Here is a 22,937-nt window from a genome sequence, read left to right as displayed (position 1 = left end):
CTGAAAACTGGTATCCAGGGTGGATTTATGAGTTTGAAAACAGCTAAAGTCATCAGGGCTGTGAAATTGGAGGAGAGAGACCAGGAACAACTAGCAGACAGTAAAATAACCCCAAGAAAGATTAGCTTGATTAGCAGAATATGAAGACCATTGAAAAGGAGAGAGGATCATTTATACCTGTAGAGTGAAGAACAATGAGCCATTCAACTGACTGAATTGTAATGTCTCAGCTGCTGCACCATGGATCAGGAATCAAAGCAGGGTTTTTCTGTTCTGAGCAGAAAATCAACTTTCCTGCCTAATATATGCACCCAATTTTTGGGTAAACGGTGCATATTTTATATGAGAAAATATAGCATTTCTTGTTATACTTAGTCTGAATATTTTTGGTCCATGATTAGTATCTCATTAGGTTTTATTTTTAGGAATGCTTATAGTTACGTGCTTATAGTACATTTGACTAGTGAAAAACAAAACCATAAACAAATTCATAAGTGCATAGTATGAATAAGATAAAGTGTTATTTTGCAAGATTTTTCTTGTGGGATGTGCAGCAAGATAAGTGAACGAAAACAATTTTGGGGGGATTTATTTGTTTTTTATGCTTTATTTATATTTAAGTAAAAGGTTTATATTTTCTTAGATGCAGACTGTTTTGAAAACTAAATTATTCCTTCCTATGACAGGAAAGAACTAAACCAAGAAGAAATATTACCATATTAATTTACCTATTTATCATAATTGATTATTTTTTATTTTTATGAAATAAACCAGTGCAGTATATGAAAAGTATTTTAGCTTGCTTATAAAAATAGTATTTTCCAAACCTTTTCCCCAGACTGAAATATTTTTGCTGTGCCTCTCTTGTTGCAGATATAGAGGCAGTGGGTGTATCTACATGTGAAATTAGGGCGATGCGATAAACTCTGAAGCAGTTTGCACTGGAGTCAACTGTTCCTGGGTACAGTGTCTACATGTGCACCTGGAACAGCATCCATTTGAGCCAGGATGGAGCAAGCCACTGGCTGGCTGTGCTGACCAGACGCAACGTACGTCCCTGGTCACTGTCCATATGTGTATTTTGGCGTAGTAACTGACTGCCATCAGATAGTACTGTCTCCGAACAGTTCTATCCAGGGCTGTGTGAATTAGTATACTGTGCCCTAATAGCAGCACACATGTGTAGACTGTCACTTTACTGCAGAACTAATTAGTCAACTTGGCAGTAAAGCACACATGTAGATGCACCCAGTGTAGATTTAGTCCACTTTCTTGAAATCCTTTTTTCAGCTCTTCTCCAATCTCAAGTTAGAGAAGACATCAGGTGCAAACAGATTTGCCACCGTAGAAATTTTTATGGCAGCACAAGTAATCGGGCACCCTAGCCCCTTCAAATGTCATGTTTCAAATACCCCAAAATGTTGCTGTGACCAAAGGTAGTCACCACTTGTAACGCCTTATAGGAGTAGACTTCTTATTGCATGATGTAAAAATTCCCCTGCAGGGTGTGCTTGCACAGGCATACCCCGGGAATCCCTCTGCAGTAGATTTCTACAGTGCATGTATCAGGCTGCTATGCCCTGACTTAGGATGGGTGTCTGCAAATAAAGGAACTCTGCAAGAGTATCTCACTGCTGCACCCCAACTCTGGAGGGGTTCCTCCACTTACAGATGCATACCTGAGTCAGGCATGCAATACTCAGGGCTGTTGTCTTGCAGGATCAGGCCCTTGAAGCCCTGGGAGCAGCAGGGGCTCAACCATGCAAGACAGCAGCCCTGGCCAAGGTCTGTAAACACTAATGAAGTAGATCAACTGTGTCAGGACACATCCCAGCATAGCTGTTCCTCCTCCAAAGAAAACGTATGTTTAAACCCATCAAGGAAGAGAAGGAGACCTTGCATCTCCTAGAGTTAAGGACAGTACAACTGATCTCTAAATGAAAGGTGCCCAGTGGCCTGGTCTGTTGTTTTCATACTAGGAATAAAATCAGAAAGAAGTCCAGATGATTCCATACCTCAAGTAACTAAACAGTTGCAGGATCAACCACCACGAGCATTTATACACATGCTGTGGGAGTGTAGGGGGAAACACTTTTTAATTAGAGTGGTTCCAAGAGCCACTCTAATTAAAATGCAACTGCATCTCCTTTATCAGTGTCCCCGCACTTAAGTAGCAGCAGGGGTACTTTTAACTAAAGCTCATTTTATAAGCTTTAGTTAAAGCGCCTCCAGCGCCATCTTTAAGGGTGGGGTCACTGATATGTGAGATGCTGGAATCTGCTGGAGCGCAGTACTTGCCATGTTTCAGCAGATTCGATTAATCAAATCTGGTCCAATGTGCTGTAATTACAGTGCATTTTAGCAGCCTCGCTGCTCATGTATAGGCATCCCAGGGGACCTTTGATGGCAGCAGACCTGGCAGAAACTTATCTGTGCATGCTTAACAAGCCCTCCTCTAGTTTCTACTAGATGACATTTAAGGGAGCATCTTCCTCAACTTCACAAGAACTGAGCCAGAACCTGCTTGCTGTGCTTGAGATATACCTGTTGATGCTGACCTTAAGCAAGAACTTGTAATGCCTATCAGAGAATAGAGTCCATCTAGGGGTCAGAATAGAGACAAAGAAATCTAGGGTCTTCTAAAACAAGGAACGATTCAACAAAATCCAGCAGAGAGAGCTGCGGTGTTTGAGAAAGGTATCACTGATCTATCTTTGTCTTTAGCTCTAAGGTCTCATACATAGAGCTTGTTCAATGGACAAATTAGACCTTGCATGAGAAATCTTTGGGGGGTTTCTCTTAAGAGTCTGAAATTAATTCACTAAGCAGTAGAAACAAAGCAAATATATCATCCAAAGTGGTCTGGTTCTTCTGCTCATGGTAACACACACATTGTATAGTGCAGGGGTTTTAAAACTTGTTTAGTCTAAGTATCCCCTGCAGCTGGATGCTGCAGGGGGAGGGGAGGAGCGCGCATGGCCAGACACTGAGCAGGGAGGCGGGGATGGCATGCAGGTAGGCGGGGATGGAGCATCATTGCACCCAGAGACCTATAGTCATTTTTGATACTCTCAGGATCTCCCCTGACAGTATCATAGGTGCCCACATGGATGAGCAGCATGAGGTGGTAGTCAGGGCTGGATGAGTCTCAGTAGTCCCTCCATGACATCTTGGATCTGGGCTCCAGGCAAGCAGCAGACCTCCGGAGACAACAGGTCAGGTTGGCAGATGGCTCCCTCTGTCCCCCACAGAAGGGAGTCTCCAACCACTATCACCCATCGCTTCTTGGTGGCAGTCATCTCAATCCTTTACACCTTGGTGAGGCCTGTCCTTTCTTCGTCCACCAATGGAACATGCTCCTCCCTCTCTGCTGCTAGGGCTGTATATCTGTTCTCCAGACGAACCACTGCAGGTGGAGATGAAGATCTCTGCTTGCTGCCAGAAGTCACAAGTCTCCAGCTTCCACCCTCTTGGATGTCCACGTCCTCTTTTCTCTTGCACTGTCTCTGGCATTTCTTCCTCCACAGTCCCGGAGGTCTCCTCCAGCAGCAAATTGATGAACTCGTCATGGTGGAGGATATTTTCGAGCCTTGCCACCTCCTCCTGGAGCTGTCTTACCCGTTCCCCAAGAGACACCAGCAGGAGGCACAATGGGTGTGTGCGTGCGCGTGTATGCACACATGCACTCACACACAGATGCAGTGAGTTAGAGGAACTATTCCTTTTTCATTTGCATCTTCTATTGAAGAAACTCATCTTTGCATTTTGAAGCAGTGCAGACATTCATCTGGAGTCAGCCTAATCTTCCCAGTCAAACTTCTAGGTTAGGCTGCTCCAGGCTATTTACATACAGAAAGCCTACACAGCCCATGTGTATTCCATATAATTTTCATGTCGATTAGCCTAATGGACTCTCAATAACCTATAGAGGAAACATATACGTTGTTTTAGGATTTACATTTGATTTTTTTTTTGGTCCAATGCATGTATCAACTCATTTTGTATTCCTGAATCAGTTCATGCTCCTTTCTCAGGTTAGCCTGAAAGTCCTGGATGCCAGTTTGTGACTGTATTTTAATGATCTATTTGTTATATGAAGGAATGAAATGATCACTTCCTATGTGCTTCCAATCCAAAAAGTTGGCTGCTTTGACAATTTTGGACCTGGGTTCAAGGGAGGATCTTTTCACTATATCAGAGGCTGTCACCCGGGAGGGTATGCATACCCCGGGGATACTTGGACCGGTCCTAGGGGGTACATGTGGGTGGGCAGGGGCGGAGTGCCATCACCTCCAAGGAGGTGGGCCCGGGCAGGGCGAGGGCAGTGGCGCCCCTTTGCAGGGCAGGGAAGCTCGCACACAGTGGCCACCACCTCCACACACCGGCCTGGTGAGCTTCCCCACCCCGCAGAGGGGTGCTGCTGCCCTCACCCCAGCCCAGTGAGCTTCCCCGCTCCACCCTGGCCCTGCTCCTGGGAGGCAGGAGTGAGGGCTCAGGTTGTGTTCTCATTGATCCTTTTGGTCAAGGAAAAGGGCCCAGGCAGGAGCAGATGCATTGTGCATATCAACACTTGGCTGTATGGGTGGTGTTGCCGGGAGGGCTTTGGCTGCTTAGACCATGGGATTTTCTTCCAAGAAGAAGGATTGCTGGGAAGAGATGGGATCCAGCTGATGAAGAGACGGAAGAGCATCTTTGCAGACAGGCTTGCTACCCTACTGAGGAGGGCTTTATATTAGGTTTGCTAGAGGATGGAGACCAAAGCCCTAAGGCAGAGGTGGCCCACTGGTGGCTCCGGGGCCACATGCAGCTCTTCAGAAGCTAATATGTGTTTCCTTGACTCTTTTGACAAGCACAAGGTGACCAGCTTCCATAGCTGTTATGTCACATCATTACATATTACTGTGGCTCTTTGGCAATGTACATTGCTACATTCTGGCTTGTTCTCAGGCTGAGATTGGCCACCCCTGCCCTAAGGTATGTGGGGAAGTGGGAGACCTGGAAGAAGAGCAAGCAGGAAGGGGCAACAGGAGAGATGCTCTCATACTTCCTGAGAAATCAACTAGTTACCTCAGGTACTTGTAAACAAATGCATGAAGCCTGAGAAACAAGCAGGAAGAATTGGAAGTCCTTGCACAGTCACTTAACTATGATGTGTTTGGAATAACAGAGACCTGGTGGGATGGCTTGCATGACAGGAGCATTGTCATAGACAGGTGTAAACTGTTCAGGGAGGACAGGCAGGGGAGAAGAGGAGGAGGAGTTGCGCTTTCTTTAAAAAAGCTACATGATTGTTCAGAGCCTGCTGCTCACAAACAGGGAGGAATTGGTGGGGAATGTAGCAGTGGATGGCAATGTGGGCAGCTTAACCATGAGATGATTTGAGTTCAGAATCCTGAGGAAAGGAAGGATGGAGAGCAGCAGAGTAAGCACTCTGGCCTTCAGAAAAGCAGACTTCAACTCATTCAGGGAACTCATGGGCAGGATCCCCTGTGAAGCCAGACTGAGGGGGAGAGGAATACAAGACAGCTAGCTGTACTTTAAGGAAGTCTTACTGAGAGTGCAGGACCAAACCATTCCGATACACAGGAAGACTAAGAAGTATGACAGAAGACCAGCTTGGTTTTAACAGGGAATTCTTCAGTAAACTATGTAAGAGCATTGCTCAGGTGTGCAGGGATGAAGTCAGGAAGGCCAAAGCACAATTAGAGTTGCAGCTAGCAAGGGATGTGAAGGGTAACAGGAAGGGTTTTTACAAGTATGTCGGTAGCAAGAGGAGAATCAGGGAAAGTGTGGGTCCATTACTGAATGGGGAGGCAACCTGGTGAGAGAGGATGAGGAAAAGGCTTAAGTACTCAATGCTTTTTTTGACTCAGTCTTCAGAGGCAAGGTCAGCTCCCAGACTACAGTCCTGGTGATCAGGAGAGGTCCTGGATCATTGGAAAAGGAAAAACATAGTGCCCATATTTAAGAAAGGGGAAAAGGAGGATCCAGGGAACTACGTATCAGTCAGCTTCACCTCAATCCCTGGAAAAATCATGGAGCAGATCCTCAAGGAATTCATCTTGAACCACTTGGAAAAGGTGATTAGAAATAGTCAGTGTGGATTCACCAAGGGCAAGTCATGCCAAACCCACCTGATTGCCTTCTATGATATGTGTGGATGTGGGGAGACCAGTGGATGTGGTATACCTTGATTTTAGCAAGGCTTTTGATACGGTCTCCCATTACATTCTTGCAGGCAAACTAAGGAAGTACAGGCTGGATGAATGGACTGTAAGGTGGCTAGACAACTGGCTGGAGCATCAGGCTTAGAGGGTAATAATCAATGGCTCGATGTCTAGTTGGCAGGTGGTATCTAGTGGAGTGCCCCAGGAGTTGCTCCTTTTGCCGGTTTTGTTCAGTGTCTTCATCTGTGACCTGGAAGATGGGATGGAGTGCACCCTCAGCAAGTTTGCAGATGACACCAGGCTGGGAGGAGTAGTAGATATGCTAGAGGGTAGGGCTAGGTTTCAAAGTGGCCTAGACAAATTGGAAGATTGGGCCAAAAGAAATCTCATGAGGTTCAACAAGGACAAGTGCAAAATCCTGCACTTAGGATGGAACAATCCCATGCACCAGTACAGACTGGGGGCTGACTGGCTGGGCAGCAGCTCTGGAGAAAAGGAACAGGGGGTTACAGTGAACAATATGCTAAATATGAGCCAGCAGTGCGCCCTTGTTGCCAAGAAGGCCAACGGTATACTGGGCTGCATTGATAGGTATGTTGCCAGTCAGTCCAGGGCAGTGATTATTCCCCTCTATTCAGCACTATTGAGGCCACATCTGGAGTACTGTGTCCAGTTTTGGGCCCCCCACTCCAGAAAGGATATGGACAAATTAGAGAAGGTCCAGCAGAGGGCAGCAAAAATGGTGAGGGGGCTGGAGGACATGACTTATGAGGAGAAGCTGAGGGGACTGGGATTATTTAGTGTAGGTAAGAGAAGACTGAGAGGGGATTCAGTAGCAGCCTTCAACTACCTGAAGTGGGGTTCAAAAGACGATGGAGCTAGACTGTTCTCAGTGGTGGCAGATTACAGAACAAGAAGCAATGGTCTCGAGTTGCAGCAAGGGAAGTTTTAGTTTAGATATTAGGAAGAATTTTCTCACTAGGAGGGTAGTAAAACACTGGAACAGGTTACCCAGAGGTGGTGGACTCTCTGTCCTTGCAGGTTTTTAAATACCCAGCTGGACAAAGCTTTGATTGGGAGGATCTAGTTGGGATGGTCCTGCTTGGAGCAGGAGGTTGGACTAGGTTGTGGGTCACCAACCTTTTTATGCTGAAGACTGGCAAATTGTGGACCAGCAAACTGTGGACCAGCAGTGACCACAGGAGGTTGAGCAGCCAAATCCCTTCTTAAAACTCACTTGGGTGATGGTTATAGTGGTCACTGCTTGTCCACAGTTTGCTGGTCCACAGTTTGCCAGTCTTCAGCATAAAAAGGTTGGTGACCCCCGACCTAGTCCAACCTCCTGCTCAACCTCCTGTGGTCACTCAGCCAACCCTTTTTTATACTGAGGGTTGGCTGTTGGCCCACAGTATGCCAGTCGCTTCTGGACTTCCGGTCTGGCAGTCAAGCCTCCTGTGGACCAGCAGCCAACCCTTCACAGCCCGGTACCAGGCTGTGGCCTGTGGGTTGGGAACCCCTGGACTAGATAACCTCCTGAGTTCCTTTCCAACCCTAATTTTCTATGATTCTGTGATTAACAAAGTAATGTATTCAAATAAAAATGGGGTTTCATTTCATAGTTGGTAGGGCTGGAAGGGACCTGAGCAGATCATCAAGTCCAACCCCCTGCCATGGAGGAAATGGTCATTCTCGTTACTCCAAACTGAAGAATATCATGGTACCAACTTAGTACAGTAGTTGGCAGAGGTCCCCAGTTTGTCTTCTCAGTGGATAGGATCTTCTGTCCTAGGTATAATATATTTATCCCAGTCTAGTATATCTGAGCCTGACAGGTTCATGCAAATTGAATTCTACGAACCCAACATACGTTTCTTGAATGCAATTGAAAAATTCCTGGTCTTGCTCAGATCTTTCCATCTTCTCAGTACATGAAAGTGAAAGGACGCAATTTTCCTAAAGGTGTTAATACAATAAAAGGATAACTTTAGGAAACTATGCATGACTTCTCTGAATATCTTACAGGATAGCATACACTTTTTCAGAGATTTCCCACCATCGTTTTTCAAGTTTCACTGATAAATCCTGGGAGGGATGAACAGTAAGTAAATCTATCCACATTTCCAGGGTATCCACCTGACAAGATCCTATCAGCTGAGCTATTCAAGCCAATCTTCCCTGGTGAAGTTATATCCAACAGTACTAAAAGATACCCATACTTTGGGCACCCATTGGTTCTGTACACAAATGTGAAAGCTACTTCAACATGCTGGAATTCCAACACGTTGGAGCAGACTTGATTAATTGAGTCTGCTGGAGCCTGGTAATTGCTGTGTTCCAGCAGCCTCCTGCGTCTTGTGTATCAGCATCCCTGCACTTAAAAATGGTGGTGGGGGCACTTGAACTAAAGCTTGTTGAACAGGTTTTAGTTCAAGCATCCCCACCACCATTTTTAAGTGCAGCGACACTGATGGAGGAGATGTGGTGGCACTTTAATTAGAATGGCTCTCAGAGCCCCACCCCTCCCCTAAAGCCCTGCCCCTCCCCCCTATCCCTGGAGCATGTGTAAAAGTTCCCAATAGCATCTCATTCTCTGTATTCCCTTATCAAAAACACCTGGTGCTTGATTGCAGTCATGTTGAGAGAAGAATTCAATACCAGAAGGTGCCAATTCAACATAACCTTTGGTGTTGTCTGCCAGACAGAGTATTGGCCACTGTAAAGAAAAATCTGCAAAACAGCCACCTGGTTATCTAGTGACACTGCTAAAATACATTGCAAGCTTGACTCTCTCTGATTCACACAAAAGCATCCTTCTTCTAGAAAGATGCTGCAAATGGTAGTCTGTATATTATACAAGTTTGTGCAACTATGAACACTTCAGTACTGAATACCGAAAAGGGGAAGCACATGAGAATATGACTGAGAATGAATAGGCTGTTACAAATAAGTTTTTTTCTAAAAAAAAGAACTGAATCATTGATATGATACTGTGATGTTGTTGGTATAAAAGTAACTTGTGCATTAGTAAAGTCTCTATTTTTATTAACATTTCATTTCTCCTTTCAACAGAGATAAAGAATTAATTGCTAGTTACATGAAATCAGTGGAAGCCAACCTTCAAAAGGTAATTTAACTCTTTCCTCCTAGAGTATCTTTGTATCTTAGGTTACACTGAACATTTAGAATTGCTTATTTTTGAAGAGGCTAGTGGTGGGAGTTATTAAAATTATACAAAGGTTTATTTATATATATAAATAGAATATCAGTAAGTTCTCAGTTTTGACTCTGTTCACCTGCAGAAAGCATTCAAATCAGTAAAAAATAAATATAAGGATACTGTGGAAGACAAATATTCTATTTTTTCTATGCAAGTCATTGCAAATTCTTTCCCCAGAATACTGTTTATGCTTGCTAAATTAAGATATTATTGATTGTTCAATCTGTTTATAATTGCTCCTAAATTATGTAGTATGTATGGAGTGATACAGAGTTCAAGAAGGGCATGTACCTCATAGTCATAAAGTGTGTTTGCTTCAGACACTCTTTAATCCTTAAGACCTAAATAAAATGGGCTTGGAGCAGGGGGATAGAAAACTTTGGCCCATAATCAAAGAATAATTAAAAAAAATTAAATAGTAATCTGACGTTTGACCCTTTTTGATTTGTGGTATTTTGTTTCATTGTACTGTTATTTTGTAAACCAGCAAAACTGAATACATTTGGTATATTTGTATTTTTTAAAAATTCAACTTGGATAACCTTCTTTTATGAATGTTTTCCCTACCCTGCCTACCTCAAGCAGTGAAAAAAATGTGTGTGTCTGTTATCATGGGATGATCATTTCCATTGTCATAAAATAAAACATCTCCATACTGCTATGTGTGAATGTTTTTTAATATACCATATCTTCTCACATACAGAATACACTTTTCCCCCAAAAAACAGCTGCTGGAAATTTCAGTGTGCGTTATATGCTAGAAATATGGTAAGAACAGTTTGTGCTGGTTAAGGGCAAAAGTGAAAGTAAAATCTATATGGGGAGCTGAATAGTGAGCAGGCTTTGCTCCCTACCTGCTGCAACTCCGTTACTACAAGGGAAGTTCTTTTTTCTTCTTCCTTCACTCTGTCTTTCCAAGGTATGTATGAAAATGTGGTAGACTTAAGAACAAAACTGCTTATACTTATTTTTTTTCCAAATCCCTTCTTAAAACTCACTTGGGTGACGGTTATACTGCTGTTAGTGTGTACCTGCTTCCTCAAACTGACCAGCATTGTGTTTTCATTTTCTTGTACTCCCTCATTTTATATCTAGATTTTGTTTCTTGCCTGATACTTAAATGGTAAGCTCTTTGGAGAAGGACCATTTTTTTGTCCTGTATTTATATAGTGTCTTGCACAGTGAGCTTCTAATCCTGGATACCACTAATAGAAACCAATCAGCATTTTAAATACTCCATTTCCCTGTAAAAGATTGCCTTTGCATATCCCTATTACAGAAGTGTTATGCCTCTATACTCCAAATACCAGAATCTAGGAGCATCTACCGCATGAGTACTCTCTTACAGACCTAAATGCTTGGTGCAGGTTTATATAAACCTACACCAAACCAGGTAGTTACCTGCCTATCACTATAGAGAGTAGATCAGGGAACTTGCTTTTTGAGAGTTTGAGGTTAGTAGTGTTTTTTCTTATTTCTTGGAATACAACTTATTGTATACGGTTACCTGGAAGATCATTCTTGTTTGCATCACATGGGAGAGAGCCCAAGAGCAAACATTTCTACCGATGTTCCAGCTTGCTAATGAATATGTAGCAAATTCCAAATGTGTCCTTTTGGGCCACCAGTCTGACAACATGAAAAGACTATCCATTGTGATGAAGACTAAAACTGTAGAATGTGCATCATCACTACAATATCTATACATCTCTTTACAGCATATATATAATGTATGGCAATATTTACCCCCATTTTAGAGCTGAAGATATGATATAGACATAAAATGAAAATCAAGATACAATGACAAAAAGTAGTCTTTTCATTTCTGAAAGTAGAGGTGTTTCTTTTAGATTACTCTGTTCCAAATAGAAGAAAATACTGAAATATAGGGATCCCCCAAGAAAGGCTTAGGTAGGCTTTCCCTTTACTGCTTTACAGAGCCTAAAAAAACCCAGTCTGTTGGTGGGGGAGTTGCTTCCACTGAGCCCTGTGGATGGGAGGTAATACTTTTGTATTCCTCCTATTTTGACACACTGTAAATAAGCCTGAAGATATTGGTGACAAGGTCATTTTCTTGGGCAACTTCATTGGCCAGGTTGGACATGACCACAAAATCTGGAGTGGAACTATTGGCAAGAATGGCACGGGAAAGGCCAATGCCAATGATATCCTGCTCCTGACCAACTGCACCCAACATAGCCTGATCATGCTGAACACTGTCTTCTCCCAGAAAGACCAGCTCAAGACCACGTGGAGACATCTGAGGTCGGAGCACTGGCACCTCTTGGACTACATCATTGTCCAAGGTAGAGACCTGAGGAACATGCTCATCATGAGGGCCATGAAGGGATCTAAAGACTGCTGGACGGACCACTGACTAGTGCACTCGGCGATGAACATCTGCCTGGCACCAAGACACCAGAAGACCCAGAAAGCCTCTCGGAGATGGCTGAACGTCACAGCTCTGGAGGACACTGGGCAGCAGGAGGAGTTCCAGGTCCAGTTGTGTAGTGCACTGGAGCAAGTCCGTACCGCTGATGACATCTCCATCCAGGCCCTGACACCTTACACCCCAGGGTATTCAAGGAGCTGGCTAGCATCATAGCTCAGCCCCTGGCACGGATCTTTGAGAACTCCTGGTGCTCTGGTGAAGTGCCCGATGAAGAAGGCCAATGTCATGCCTATTTTCAAAAAAGGGAGGAAAGTAGATCTGGCAAACTACAGGCCCATCAGTCTGACCTCTATGCTGGACCTCTATGCTGGTCATAGTAAAGATTATCAAAGAGGCCATTCTCAACAGACTGGCTGATGGCAGCATCCTGAGGGTTAGTCAGCACGGGTTTGTTGCGGGTAGGTCTTACTTGACCAATCTTATCTCCTTTTACAACCAGGTGACCTATCACCTGGACAAGGGAGAGGAGATTAATGTCATATATCTTGACTTTAAAAAAGTCTTCGATCTGGTATCCCATGATCACCTCTTGGCAAAACTGGCCAACTGCAGTCTTGACTTCACCATGATCTGCTGGCTGGGGAATTGGCTCCGTGGTCGGACTCAGAGGGTGGTGGTTGACGGAAGTCAATCGTTGTGGTGCCCTCTGACCAGTGGGGTCCCTCAAGGCTCTGTCCTTGGGCCAACACTATTCAACAGCTTCATTAATGACATGGACATTGGTGTCAGAAGCGAACTGGCCAAGTTCGCTGATGGCACGAAATTCTGGGGTAGAGCATCCACACCTGAGGACAGGAGGACAATCCAGGATGACCGCAACAGGCTCAGGAAATGGGCAGATGAGAACCTGATGGTGTTTAACACCAAAAAATGCAAGGTTCTCCACTTTGGGAAGAAAAACCCACAGCATGCTTATAGGCTCAGCAGTGCTGTGCTGGCTAGCACTACAGATGAAAGGGACTTGGGGGTCATGATTGACCACAAGATGAACATGAGCCTTTAGTGTGATGCTGTGGCTAGTAAAGTGAACAAAACACTGGCTTTCATCCAGAGATGCTTCTCAAGCAAATCCCAGGACATCGTTCTCCTGTTGTACTCGGCCTTGGTGAGGCCGCAGCTGGAGTACTGCGCCCAGTTTTGGGCTCCACAATTCAAAAAGGATGTGGAGAAGCTTGAGAGAGTCCAGAGGAGAGCCATGCACATGATCAGAGGTCAGGAAAACAGATCTTATGATGAGAGGCTGAGAGCTATGGGACTCTTCAGCCTGAAAAAGCGCAGGCTCAGGGATGATCTGGTGGCTGCCTATAAGTTTATTGGGGTACTCACCAGAATGTGGGGGAACGTCTGTTCACCAGAGCGCCCCAGGAGATGACAAGTTCAAATGGTCACGAACTCCTTCAGGGCCGTTTCAGGATGGACTTAAGGAAGAACTTCTTTACAGTCCGAGCCGCCAAGGTCTGGAATAGACTGCTGCTGGAGGTGGTTCAAGCACCTACTTTGAACACCTTCAAGAGAAATTTGGATGTTCATCTTGCTGGGATCCTATGACCCCTGCTGACCTCCTGCCCCTGGGGCAGGGGGTTGGACTCGATGATCTTCCGAGGTCCCTTCCAGCCCTAATGTCTATAAAATCTATGAAATCAGGCAGACTGAGAGCAACTCAAGTCTGTTGTCCAAGATGCTTGCACCCAGACTGTTGGGTTTGCATCACAATGAAATCGGGACTGGTTCAACACCAATGATGCTCAGAACCGCGATCTCCTCAAGTGGAAGCATGCAGCTTTCATCGCCTGGCAAAGCCATCCATGAACTCAATGAAACATGGCAGTGTACCACCAGCTGAAGGCTGAGGTCTAGTGATGCATCCGTGACATGAAGAACAACTGGTGGGTAGAGAAGGCGTGCGTGATCCAGGACATGTGTAACTTCTTCCAGGCTACCAAGATCCCGCTCCATTGGACAAAACCTCCTCCAATCACAGGATGGCTCCTGGCTCCTCAAGGATGATGACACCATCAGTCTGCATTGGAAGGAGCTTCGGAGGGAGTCCACTCTATCAGAGGAGACCTTCCAAGCTGTCATGCAGTGCCCTGTGGTGGATTTCCTTGGCGATTCACCAACCATCGGAGAGCTGAAGTGAGCCATCCAACAGATGAAAATCAACAAAGCCTGCAGGCCAGATGGTATACCCACAGATGTCTACCATGCTGGTGGCTTCTGGCTCACATCATGACTCCACCAGCTTGTTCTCTGTCTTTGGGACAAAGACAACATCCCCAATGATCTCAAGAACCTGACCATCATGACCATCTACAAGAAAAGGGAATCTGACTGTGGGAACTACAGGGGGATTTCCCTCCTGTCTATTGTGAGTACGATCCTGGCCTGCATCCTCCTGAACCACCTTTGTCTTGTCTCTGAGGAAATCCTTCTGGAAACCCAGTGCGGCTTCTGACTATCCCAGGGCACTGTGGACATGGTTTTTGTTGCCAGGCAGATCCAAGAAAAATGTCAGAAGCAAAATCAAGAACTCTTCCTTGCCTTCATTGACCTGACCAAGGCATTCAGTTCTCTAAATTGTGAAGCTCTGTGGACTATCCTCCAATGCCTCGGCTGCTCACTGAAGTTTGTCACCATGCTGAGACTTGTGCATGATGATATGACCACAGCCATCCTGAGTGAAAGATCTGAAACTGATGCCTTCGGCATCCAGACCAGGGTCAAACAAGGTTGCGTGATCGCCTCCACCCTGTTCACCATCTACCTGACCATCATCATCCACCTCATCTGAGATGATCTACCATCCGGCGTCAGTATCCAGTATTGATTGGCTGGCAAGTTTTTTAATCTTGGGTGCTTCTGAGCAAAAACGAAACTCACCACCAAGGATATCCATGACCTTCAGTTTGTGGATGATTGCTGCACAGGATATGCAGTTGACCCTAGATCTCTTCAACGCTTCATATAAGAGATTTGGCCTGTCCCTGAACATTGCCAAAATGAAGGTTCTCCACCATCTCTCGCACTATCTACGTAGACAGGGAGGCTCTGGAGCACATGGAGCACTTTCCATATCTCAGCAGCCGCCTCTTTCAACGGGCTACCGTCGATGAAGTCCAGCACTAGGTCAACTGTACCAGTGCCGCTACCTTCAAGCTGCAACACCGTGTCTTCAGAAATAGAAACCTTTGGAAGTCGACAAAGATCCTGGTTTATAAGGCTGTCATGCTGACCACCCTCCTCTGCTACAGTGAAACCTGAACCGTCTACCAACACCATATTAAGACCCTTAAGAGCTTTCACCAGTGGTGCTTGTGCCAAATCCTGGGGATCAAATAGGAGGACCACCAGACCACGTGAGCATCCACCATGAAGCTGCATCCACCAGCATCGAAGCCTTGCTCTTGAGAAATCAACTCTGATGGATGGGCCATCCATCCAGATGGCCCATCCAGATGTCTGAGAACCGCCTCCCTCACCAGATTCTCTTCTCCTAGCTCTTCATTGGCCAACGTTCAAAGAGCGCCCAAAGGAAATGCTATAAAGTCACGCTGAAGGTCATCCTCAAGCATGGAGCTATCCACACCAGCGGCTGGGAGGAGCAAGCTGGTGACTGTTCGGCGTGGTGCCACCTGGTCCACCAAGGTGTGCGTCACTTCGAGGCCCAATGACTAGATACCGAGGCGGAACGGCAGCAGTGGAGGAAGAGAAGGAGACCAACCTGGAACTGCGAATCCCACTCCCCTGCGCAACAACATGGCCCCATTGCCGAAGAACGTGTGCATCCAGAATTGGGCTCCTCAGTCACCTGAGGACCCATCAAGCCTGGACATCATCCTTGACTTCGAGGGACTGCTGATTTTGACACCCTGCAAATAAGTCTGAAGGTATTAGTGCACAGATATGCTTTGAGCAAAAATCCTTAGCTCAGCATTCTTCATTGCAACTCAGTCCTCCCTCACATTGGGGGAAAATCAGGTCATATTGAAAGAAATGGGATATTTACTAGTAGAGAAATTTCATAAAGCTTGTCCATCCATTAAAGCAATTTTCTGAGTTATTCTTTGATTTCTTTTACCCTTCTCCAAAAAACAATGGCGTGGCTTCAAAATATTTCTATATTTCTGCCCTTGAGCCTACATTCAGTCTGTCCCCGAGCCCACACACACACACTGCTCCGGAGCCTACAAATTCGCACATGCATGCACACGCTCTGCCCCGAGCCTGCATACCCTCCCCTCCCCCCATAACAATGCGGTCCCATGCTTCCAGGTCTGATGATGCAGCTAGGAGCCACGTGGTGCTGGAGCAGGGTGGGGGCAGGAAACCAGGGAGCTGGCTGGGGGTGAGCGGGCCTGAGCTGCTCAAACCTGCTTAGGGCTCCCTCTGGGTCCTACTGCCCCTGTCTCCTGTCAGTTTTGACAGGCTGCTGGGAGTGAATAAATATTAATTTAGTAAATTTTTTAGGGGTCCTGTGGGCCTGATAGAATGGCCCGCTCCGGTGTAGTTGCTCTGACTTGTGAGAGTCTGCAAAGCTAATGACACCAAGTTGAGAGCACAGAATATCCCAAGTGACTGAAGAAAAAGAACTTCTACCTTCTAGCTCCGTCTTCTGTTCATAAAGCCCTTAAGGCAGTGGTTCTCAACCTTTTTTAGACTCAAGGCATCTCTTGGAAATGCTAGCTCTTAGATTTCACTCATTTCTTTACTCCAGTAGTGAAAAATAGTAAAGCAATCCTGATATTCTGAAGAACTCAGAAATACTACATGTTTTTTAATGTTTTTTGATGCTTTTTAAAATCTCTGGGTTTATCTTCTGAATTGCATATTAGTGTTTCTATATGTAACAGTGTTAATATTGAGTGGCACCATAACGCTCCAAAACATCTCATGGTTGTGACACCGTAGTTAAAAATGACTGCCTTAAGGTCTTTTCAGAGATGTTCACAGTAATCCTAGATATACTGAGAGTATGGATTTTGCCACATCCTTATTTGAAATCCTTTAGTATGGGAACCCCAAAAGCAGTGGTACACACACTATACCATTATAGGTATGTCTCTCCAAATTTTAGTTCCAACAAGAGTGCTGTACATTGAGCTTTGCCAGTTAATACTAGACTTGCTGGTATTCTACAGAAGAGTCAAACCAGAAATCAAATTCTATAAGAGAGACCTCTTTAGAGGCTTCTGCTTGAAAATACTTGCTTGAATCATTTGTTAATCCTATGGTTTATGACATCTAAGTGCTTAGGAAGTTAAGTGACATCTATGATGATGGATTGAAAACTCATCAGTGGAAGATTGCCTAATATCTATTCCACCCTACACCACCAATGTAAGTACATAGGACAAAACCTCACAATCTATAGGGGGGAAAAAAGGCACTAACACTACTGAAAATGTGACTGACCCAGGCTTCCAGTTCCACTTCTAAATAATCATTCTGTAAAACCATATGTTAATAGTCAAACAACATAGCAACTATGATTTACCTAAAGAACCTGAGTGGGCACAAAATGGGAATAATAGAAAGTTACAAATTCTTCACTGTAAAAGCCATGTACTAAGGGATTCCAAACACCAATACAAACTGTCTGAGAAGGGATTGAGGGCCTCTTACCAGACTTATATGTAAACAGATTACCCACAAAAGAGCTAATTGCAACAGTCAGTATGCCAAAAAAGGTTTCTTCCTATTTCTCCAATAGAGACTCCACCATAGTTGGGACAGATGTGCTTTTATACAACTGGCCAGAAAGGCCTGTTCTGCATGGTCCTTCCAAAGGCACCTCCTCTAGAGAAGAGAAGTTGGCTTATCAAAAAGTACTAATCAACTTCAATACCTGAGAAGTTACCAAAGCAAATTATAAAGCAATTGATTGGTAAATATCTGGAGGAATAACTGACTATCACAAACTGCTAGTCTGGATTTAATTTCAAATGATGCCAAACTAACTTGATTTGCTTATTTGATAGGATAGTTGTTTTGGTGAATGAAGAGAAAGCAGTGGACTAGAGTAAGGTTTTTGATACAGTCATATATAATCTCCTCATAATTAAACTGGAAGAATGTGGACTAGGTAGCATTATTTGTAGATGGATACATATTTGGCTGAATAACTGCAAGTAAAGGGTAACTACAAATAGATCAATATCAGAATGGCAGGAGATGGTCTCAAAGGAATCTGTTCTGGATCCAGTGCTATTTTATTTATTTTATTTAACTAATGACTGGGGTACAGGAACAGGATCTTGTAGATGGTGAACAGCTTTTACAGGCTGGAGCTCAACCAGGCTACAGAGCTGTTTGCAAAAGCAGAGAATCCATGGATTTCTCTGCTAAAAGGAGAAATCTGTGTTTTCTCTGATAAAAAAGGGAAATCTGTGGTTTTCTCTGTTTTTCCATGGAAAACAGAAAACCAGGATCCCTGCTGATCACTCTGTGCCATGCTGCACCAACCCCTGGGACAAGTTTCTAAGTCAGATGCCAGAGGAGGGAGGTGGAGTTCAGAGACTCCAGCTGTTTTGCAGCCAGAGCATTTAGGGGAGTTGTGGCGAGGTGGGAACCTGGGGACCAGAAGTTAACCCCTCACAGGCCTTACGTGGCCCATTGGCCACCAGTTGGACAACACTAATGTAGATAATTTGGAGAGGAACCAAAGGTGAGCAACAAAGTTGATAAAAGGGGTGGAGGTGGGTTAGAATACAAGCTGTATAAGGAAAGGTTGGAAGAACTGGGTATGCTTTGTTTGAAGGAAGGAAGATTAAGGGGGTACATGACTCTTAAGGTCGTTTCCAACCCTAGGATTTTGATTGATCATTATTTCACATTGGCCCAAAACTCTTGGGTTTTCAGACCTCCTTTCACTACCACAAATCCCTTATATTACCCCTGCATCAAACAGAACCCTCTGAGTCATGGAAATATTAATTGTTTGCAAACTGACCTATGAAACCATCATATGCAATAACAAGTTTAAAAGTTCCTTCTTTTGAGATGAAGAGTCCATAGAAAGCCATACGTTCCAGGTATCCAAAGTTTTTCTTCAGGATGGGATGGGCATGGGCCCTGAGGCCAGAAGCATTGGCTGAGCATGTTGCAGGCAATTGCACTATTCTTTATTCAGGCTTTAAATTGTGAGTAATTGACTGCCTGCAAGCCTGGTAGGATAGTCCATTAATAGTGGAGCCACTAATAAAAGTTGTTGGAACCCACATCTAAATTCCATATAGAATCTTGTGAAAATTAATTCATAATGCTGCATTCCTTCTGAGTCCTAGTTTTTTCAGTGTACACTGGGAGATTTTATTTACTAGAGAAATATTTGATGCACCAAAGAGAACCTTTATCATTCTCCTCCAAGCTGGGGCAGTGTCTTTTCAAATGCTGTATTAGAAGAACAGGCCAAGATTTTTGTGTGAAACCTGTTTCAGACTTGAAAGACACCTGATGTCTGAGAGCTTGTCCAACATCTCTACTTTACAATAGGTCCAATAAAAGATAACACAAAAAAGCCTTGCATCTCAGACATTTCATGGACTATAACAGCTACAACAGGCTGTTCATATAGAAGACTCATTCTTTTGGCATGTTGATGTTTGCCTTGAGGTGCAGTTGTCTGTCCATTCTCCAACAGGATGGCTAATTATTTTGAGGGTGGAGATATAGGTTATAGTTGAGGTAATTGTCAGTTTTGTGTACTGGTTTATTTGTGGATTAATGTGGGCTGGCTCTATTTGCATCTTTGTTGGATTAGAGCCTTTTTAATTATTTAGTAAGAGTACCCAGAATTTGGAGGAGATTCTTTTATGTTTCATGCATTGAAATTAATTTGACTTGTACAGGATAGCAGCTGTCTTGTGGGATAGCAAAATTAGGCTTTGGTCCATAACAAGGATGATCCTATTGCCTGCAATATGAAAATAAAATAGAAGAATGAGAAATTGCTAAGGTACAAATGTTGCCAACTTACACATTCTTAGCTTATGTGGCTATAAAGAAAATTTTGAAAATGCAATATAAAAATACACTAAATGCACAACCCAGGAGGCAACTAAAAAAAATGTACTTATTTAAAAAGACCTCATGCTTTTCAAGCTAATTTATGACTTCTGAGTCCAATTTTGAATTTTTAGGATTGAGTGTACTATTTAACATTTCATAGTAATAATGAAACTTCTGATTTTAACAATGACACCAACCAACATGTCTACATGAGCTGCTCAAAAATGCATCTGTTCCAAGACTTACTTAATCCATTTCTCAAGGGGAAAAAGCTGTATAAAACATGGATAGAACAGTTTTTGGAAATAAATCTTAATCTGCTTCTATCAGAAAAATTGTTCTAGAATGTTTCTCATTTGTCTTATTTTTTCATAGCTGAAATTAACACTGTGAAAATCCAAAGTGCAGGAAGCAGTATCAGAATTTATTTTTCTTGTGTGTTATTTTTAGCATACCCTATTTCCAATTAAAACTAGGTGACCCTTTGGCAAAAAAAAGTTTAAAAAATTTAACTATAATGTATTTTAATTATATTATGAAAAAAAAAATTGAAAAATGCTCAAATACTTCCCACTCAAAATGAGGTATTAAGTAATTTTAGGATAAATCTGCGCATTATATTTGTTGACAAACCATGTGATGAGTAATTCCCTCTAAATGTCATTATTCAATAGCAAGTTTACGACAAACATTAAGCCTGTGCCTTTTACTAGTTAGCTTTATAAATATTATGAGTCTAGTTAGTTACATAATATTATTACCAGTCAGAGAAATAGCTCAGGTCCATATCTGCTGAAATTCTTTTCTTTGCCTTCATATCACCTCTTGATTGTTGAAACTCCCTTCTCTGCAGTCTCCATAAAAATCCCAGCTCTCCAGACTTCCACATGTTCAGAATACTGCCAGGGGTGTTCATCCCAATGAATGAGCCCATAGCCATAAAATGGCATGTGTTCCCCCTGTTCTCTTAACCATTCAATCCCCAGTGAACTTTGTTTGCCAGCAGTGTACTCTGTCCTACTCTTTTATAGAAGTTAATACTATCTATGCAGGTTCTGAAACTTGCCCCCTGCCTGGGCTTGGGCTTTATTAATCATCTAATACAAGGCAAGCAATTGCTGCATGAGCCCAGGCCATACGTTCCTTTGCCCATAGAAGCTAGTTCCTATATTCAAGGTGGGTTTACAAGTGGCACCTGTGACATGGAGATTGCAGGGAGATGTTAAATGATTTCTGCTAAGTTCCAGCATCTGTGAACAGAAAAACCCAGTTGTCCTGCTTAAACTGGCATTTTAGGAATAGTGGTAGTTCAGAGATCAAACTAGTCCTCTAATGTATAGATTAATTCCATCTTTGAGTACTTGGACCAACATTTTCTCTTATATCATTTCCCTTCCTTAGCTACCCACTTTCCTAATTCTCTTTTGCTGCTAATTGGCAGGCCACTTCTTCAGTGTGTACAACTGGCATTCAACTACAGATCCTCCTTTAAGCCAGCTGACATAGCTGCTAACTGCATACTAATCAGCAGTTACACCTCAGAGTCCTTTTGCTGTTGTGACTCCCCATACTGTGGACACCCAACCACCTGCTTAACTTCCTCTTTCAAAAAGTCTCTCTCAAATAGTTGTGCATGAGGCTTAGTCCTTAGAGACTTATTGGGTGATACAAACTAAAATGCAGCTCAGCAGCACTATTTATAAGTGTGAAAATATGCAGTATCACCCTCATCCTCAAACTGGACTGGGTCCCCACTTCGTTCAGTTTGAAACAATATGATATGCAGTTTGAAGCAATACCATTCCAAACTGCAGTTCTTAGGCTCAGAAGCCCCATCCTATTTTTTTCATGGAACTTACCTTTTTTTCCATCCTCTTTCTTGTGCTCGTTTATTTCTCTAAGTTAGAGGTGTAAGTGAACCAAAGATAAATGTAAGGTACTCCACCTAGGGAGGAGTCCCCAGCACACCTATTGGTTGGGGGAAGACCTCCTCAGCAGCTCAGCGGCTGAAAGGTATCTTGGAGTTATAGTTGACTCCAAGAGGAACATGAGCTGGCAGTGTAACGAGGCCATCAACAAGGCCAATCGCACCCTGTCATGTATTAGCAGATGCATGACCAGCAGATGGAGGAAGGTGAGGGGAGGTTGAGGGATCTGGATCTCTTCAGCCTTCACAAGAGATGGCTGAGGGGAGACCTTGTAGCCGCCTATAAGTTTATCAAGGGGGGACAACAGGGAATTGGAGAAGTGCTATTTACCAGAGCACCCGTAGGACTAACTAGGAATAATGGGTGCAAACTAGTAGAGTGTTGATTCAGGTTAGACATTAGGAAGAAATCTTTTACAGTAAGGGTGGCCAGAATCTTGAATGGGCTTCCAAGAGAGGTGGCCCTATCACCTAACTTGGAGGTCTTCAAGAGGAGGCTCGATATTCACTTGGCTGGGGTCATCTGACCTCGGTCCTCTTTCCTGCCAGGGGCAGGGGGTCGGGCACAATGATCCTTTGTGGTCCCTTCCAACTCTACAATCTATGAATCTATGAAAGTATGCAAGATCAAACCTGGTATTTCAAAATGACCTAAAAGCACCCAGCAGGCAGTAAGTGGCCATTTTCTCTTCTCCCTTAAGCCCCTTTCTTGCTCTCCTTGAAGAGCAATGACTCCCAGTCTTTACATGTGCTCCAGGGTAAGCGGGGGTGGGGGGAGACATTTTAATTAGAGCATCTCTAATTACGGTGCCCACAGCGTTGCATGTATTTAGTGTCCCGCACTTCAAAATGGTGGTGGGGTGCTTTAACTAAAGTTCATTCAATGAGCTTTAGTTAAAACGCCCCCACTGCCATTTTGAAGTGCAGGGACACTGAATACATGTGATGTGGAGGCTGCTGGAATGTGCTAATTAGCATGCATTGGAGCAGATGTCTGGCATGCATATAGGTGCCCTAAATGTCTAAACAACAAAGATAGAAATCCATGCATGTTCCCTGACAATATACAGCGGATACAAAGAGACTACGAAAAACTTTCTACAGCATTCATCCTACATAAAAAGAAGAAATGGAACAAATTACTCCAAGAACAAGCTCCCCAGCCAC

At 43.8% G+C, this 22,937-nt stretch overlaps 1 protein-coding gene across 3 annotated transcripts in view; it reads left to right on the top strand.

Annotated features, from left to right (window-relative positions):
- The window catches only part of CCDC171 (coiled-coil domain containing 171), a 323,890-nt gene that overhangs the window by 207,016 nt on the left and 93,937 nt on the right, over positions 1-22,937 (top strand). For all 3 annotated transcript variants that reach the window (XM_014518841.2, XM_014518840.2, XM_006021333.2), the window contains exon 23: positions 9,237-9,291. In XM_014518841.2, coding sequence (XP_014374327.1) covers positions 9,237-9,291 — 55 coding nt within the window. The remainder of the gene's footprint in view (positions 1-9,236; positions 9,292-22,937) is intronic.

The sequence above is a fragment of the Alligator sinensis genome, unplaced genomic scaffold, assembly GCF_000455745.1.
Source record: "Alligator sinensis unplaced genomic scaffold, ASM45574v1 scaffold917_1, whole genome shotgun sequence".
In the NCBI taxonomy this organism is placed as follows: domain Eukaryota; kingdom Metazoa; phylum Chordata; order Crocodylia; family Alligatoridae; genus Alligator; species Alligator sinensis.
Note: the sequence above shows the minus strand (reverse complement) of the source record. Positions and strands in the feature narration are given on the sequence as shown.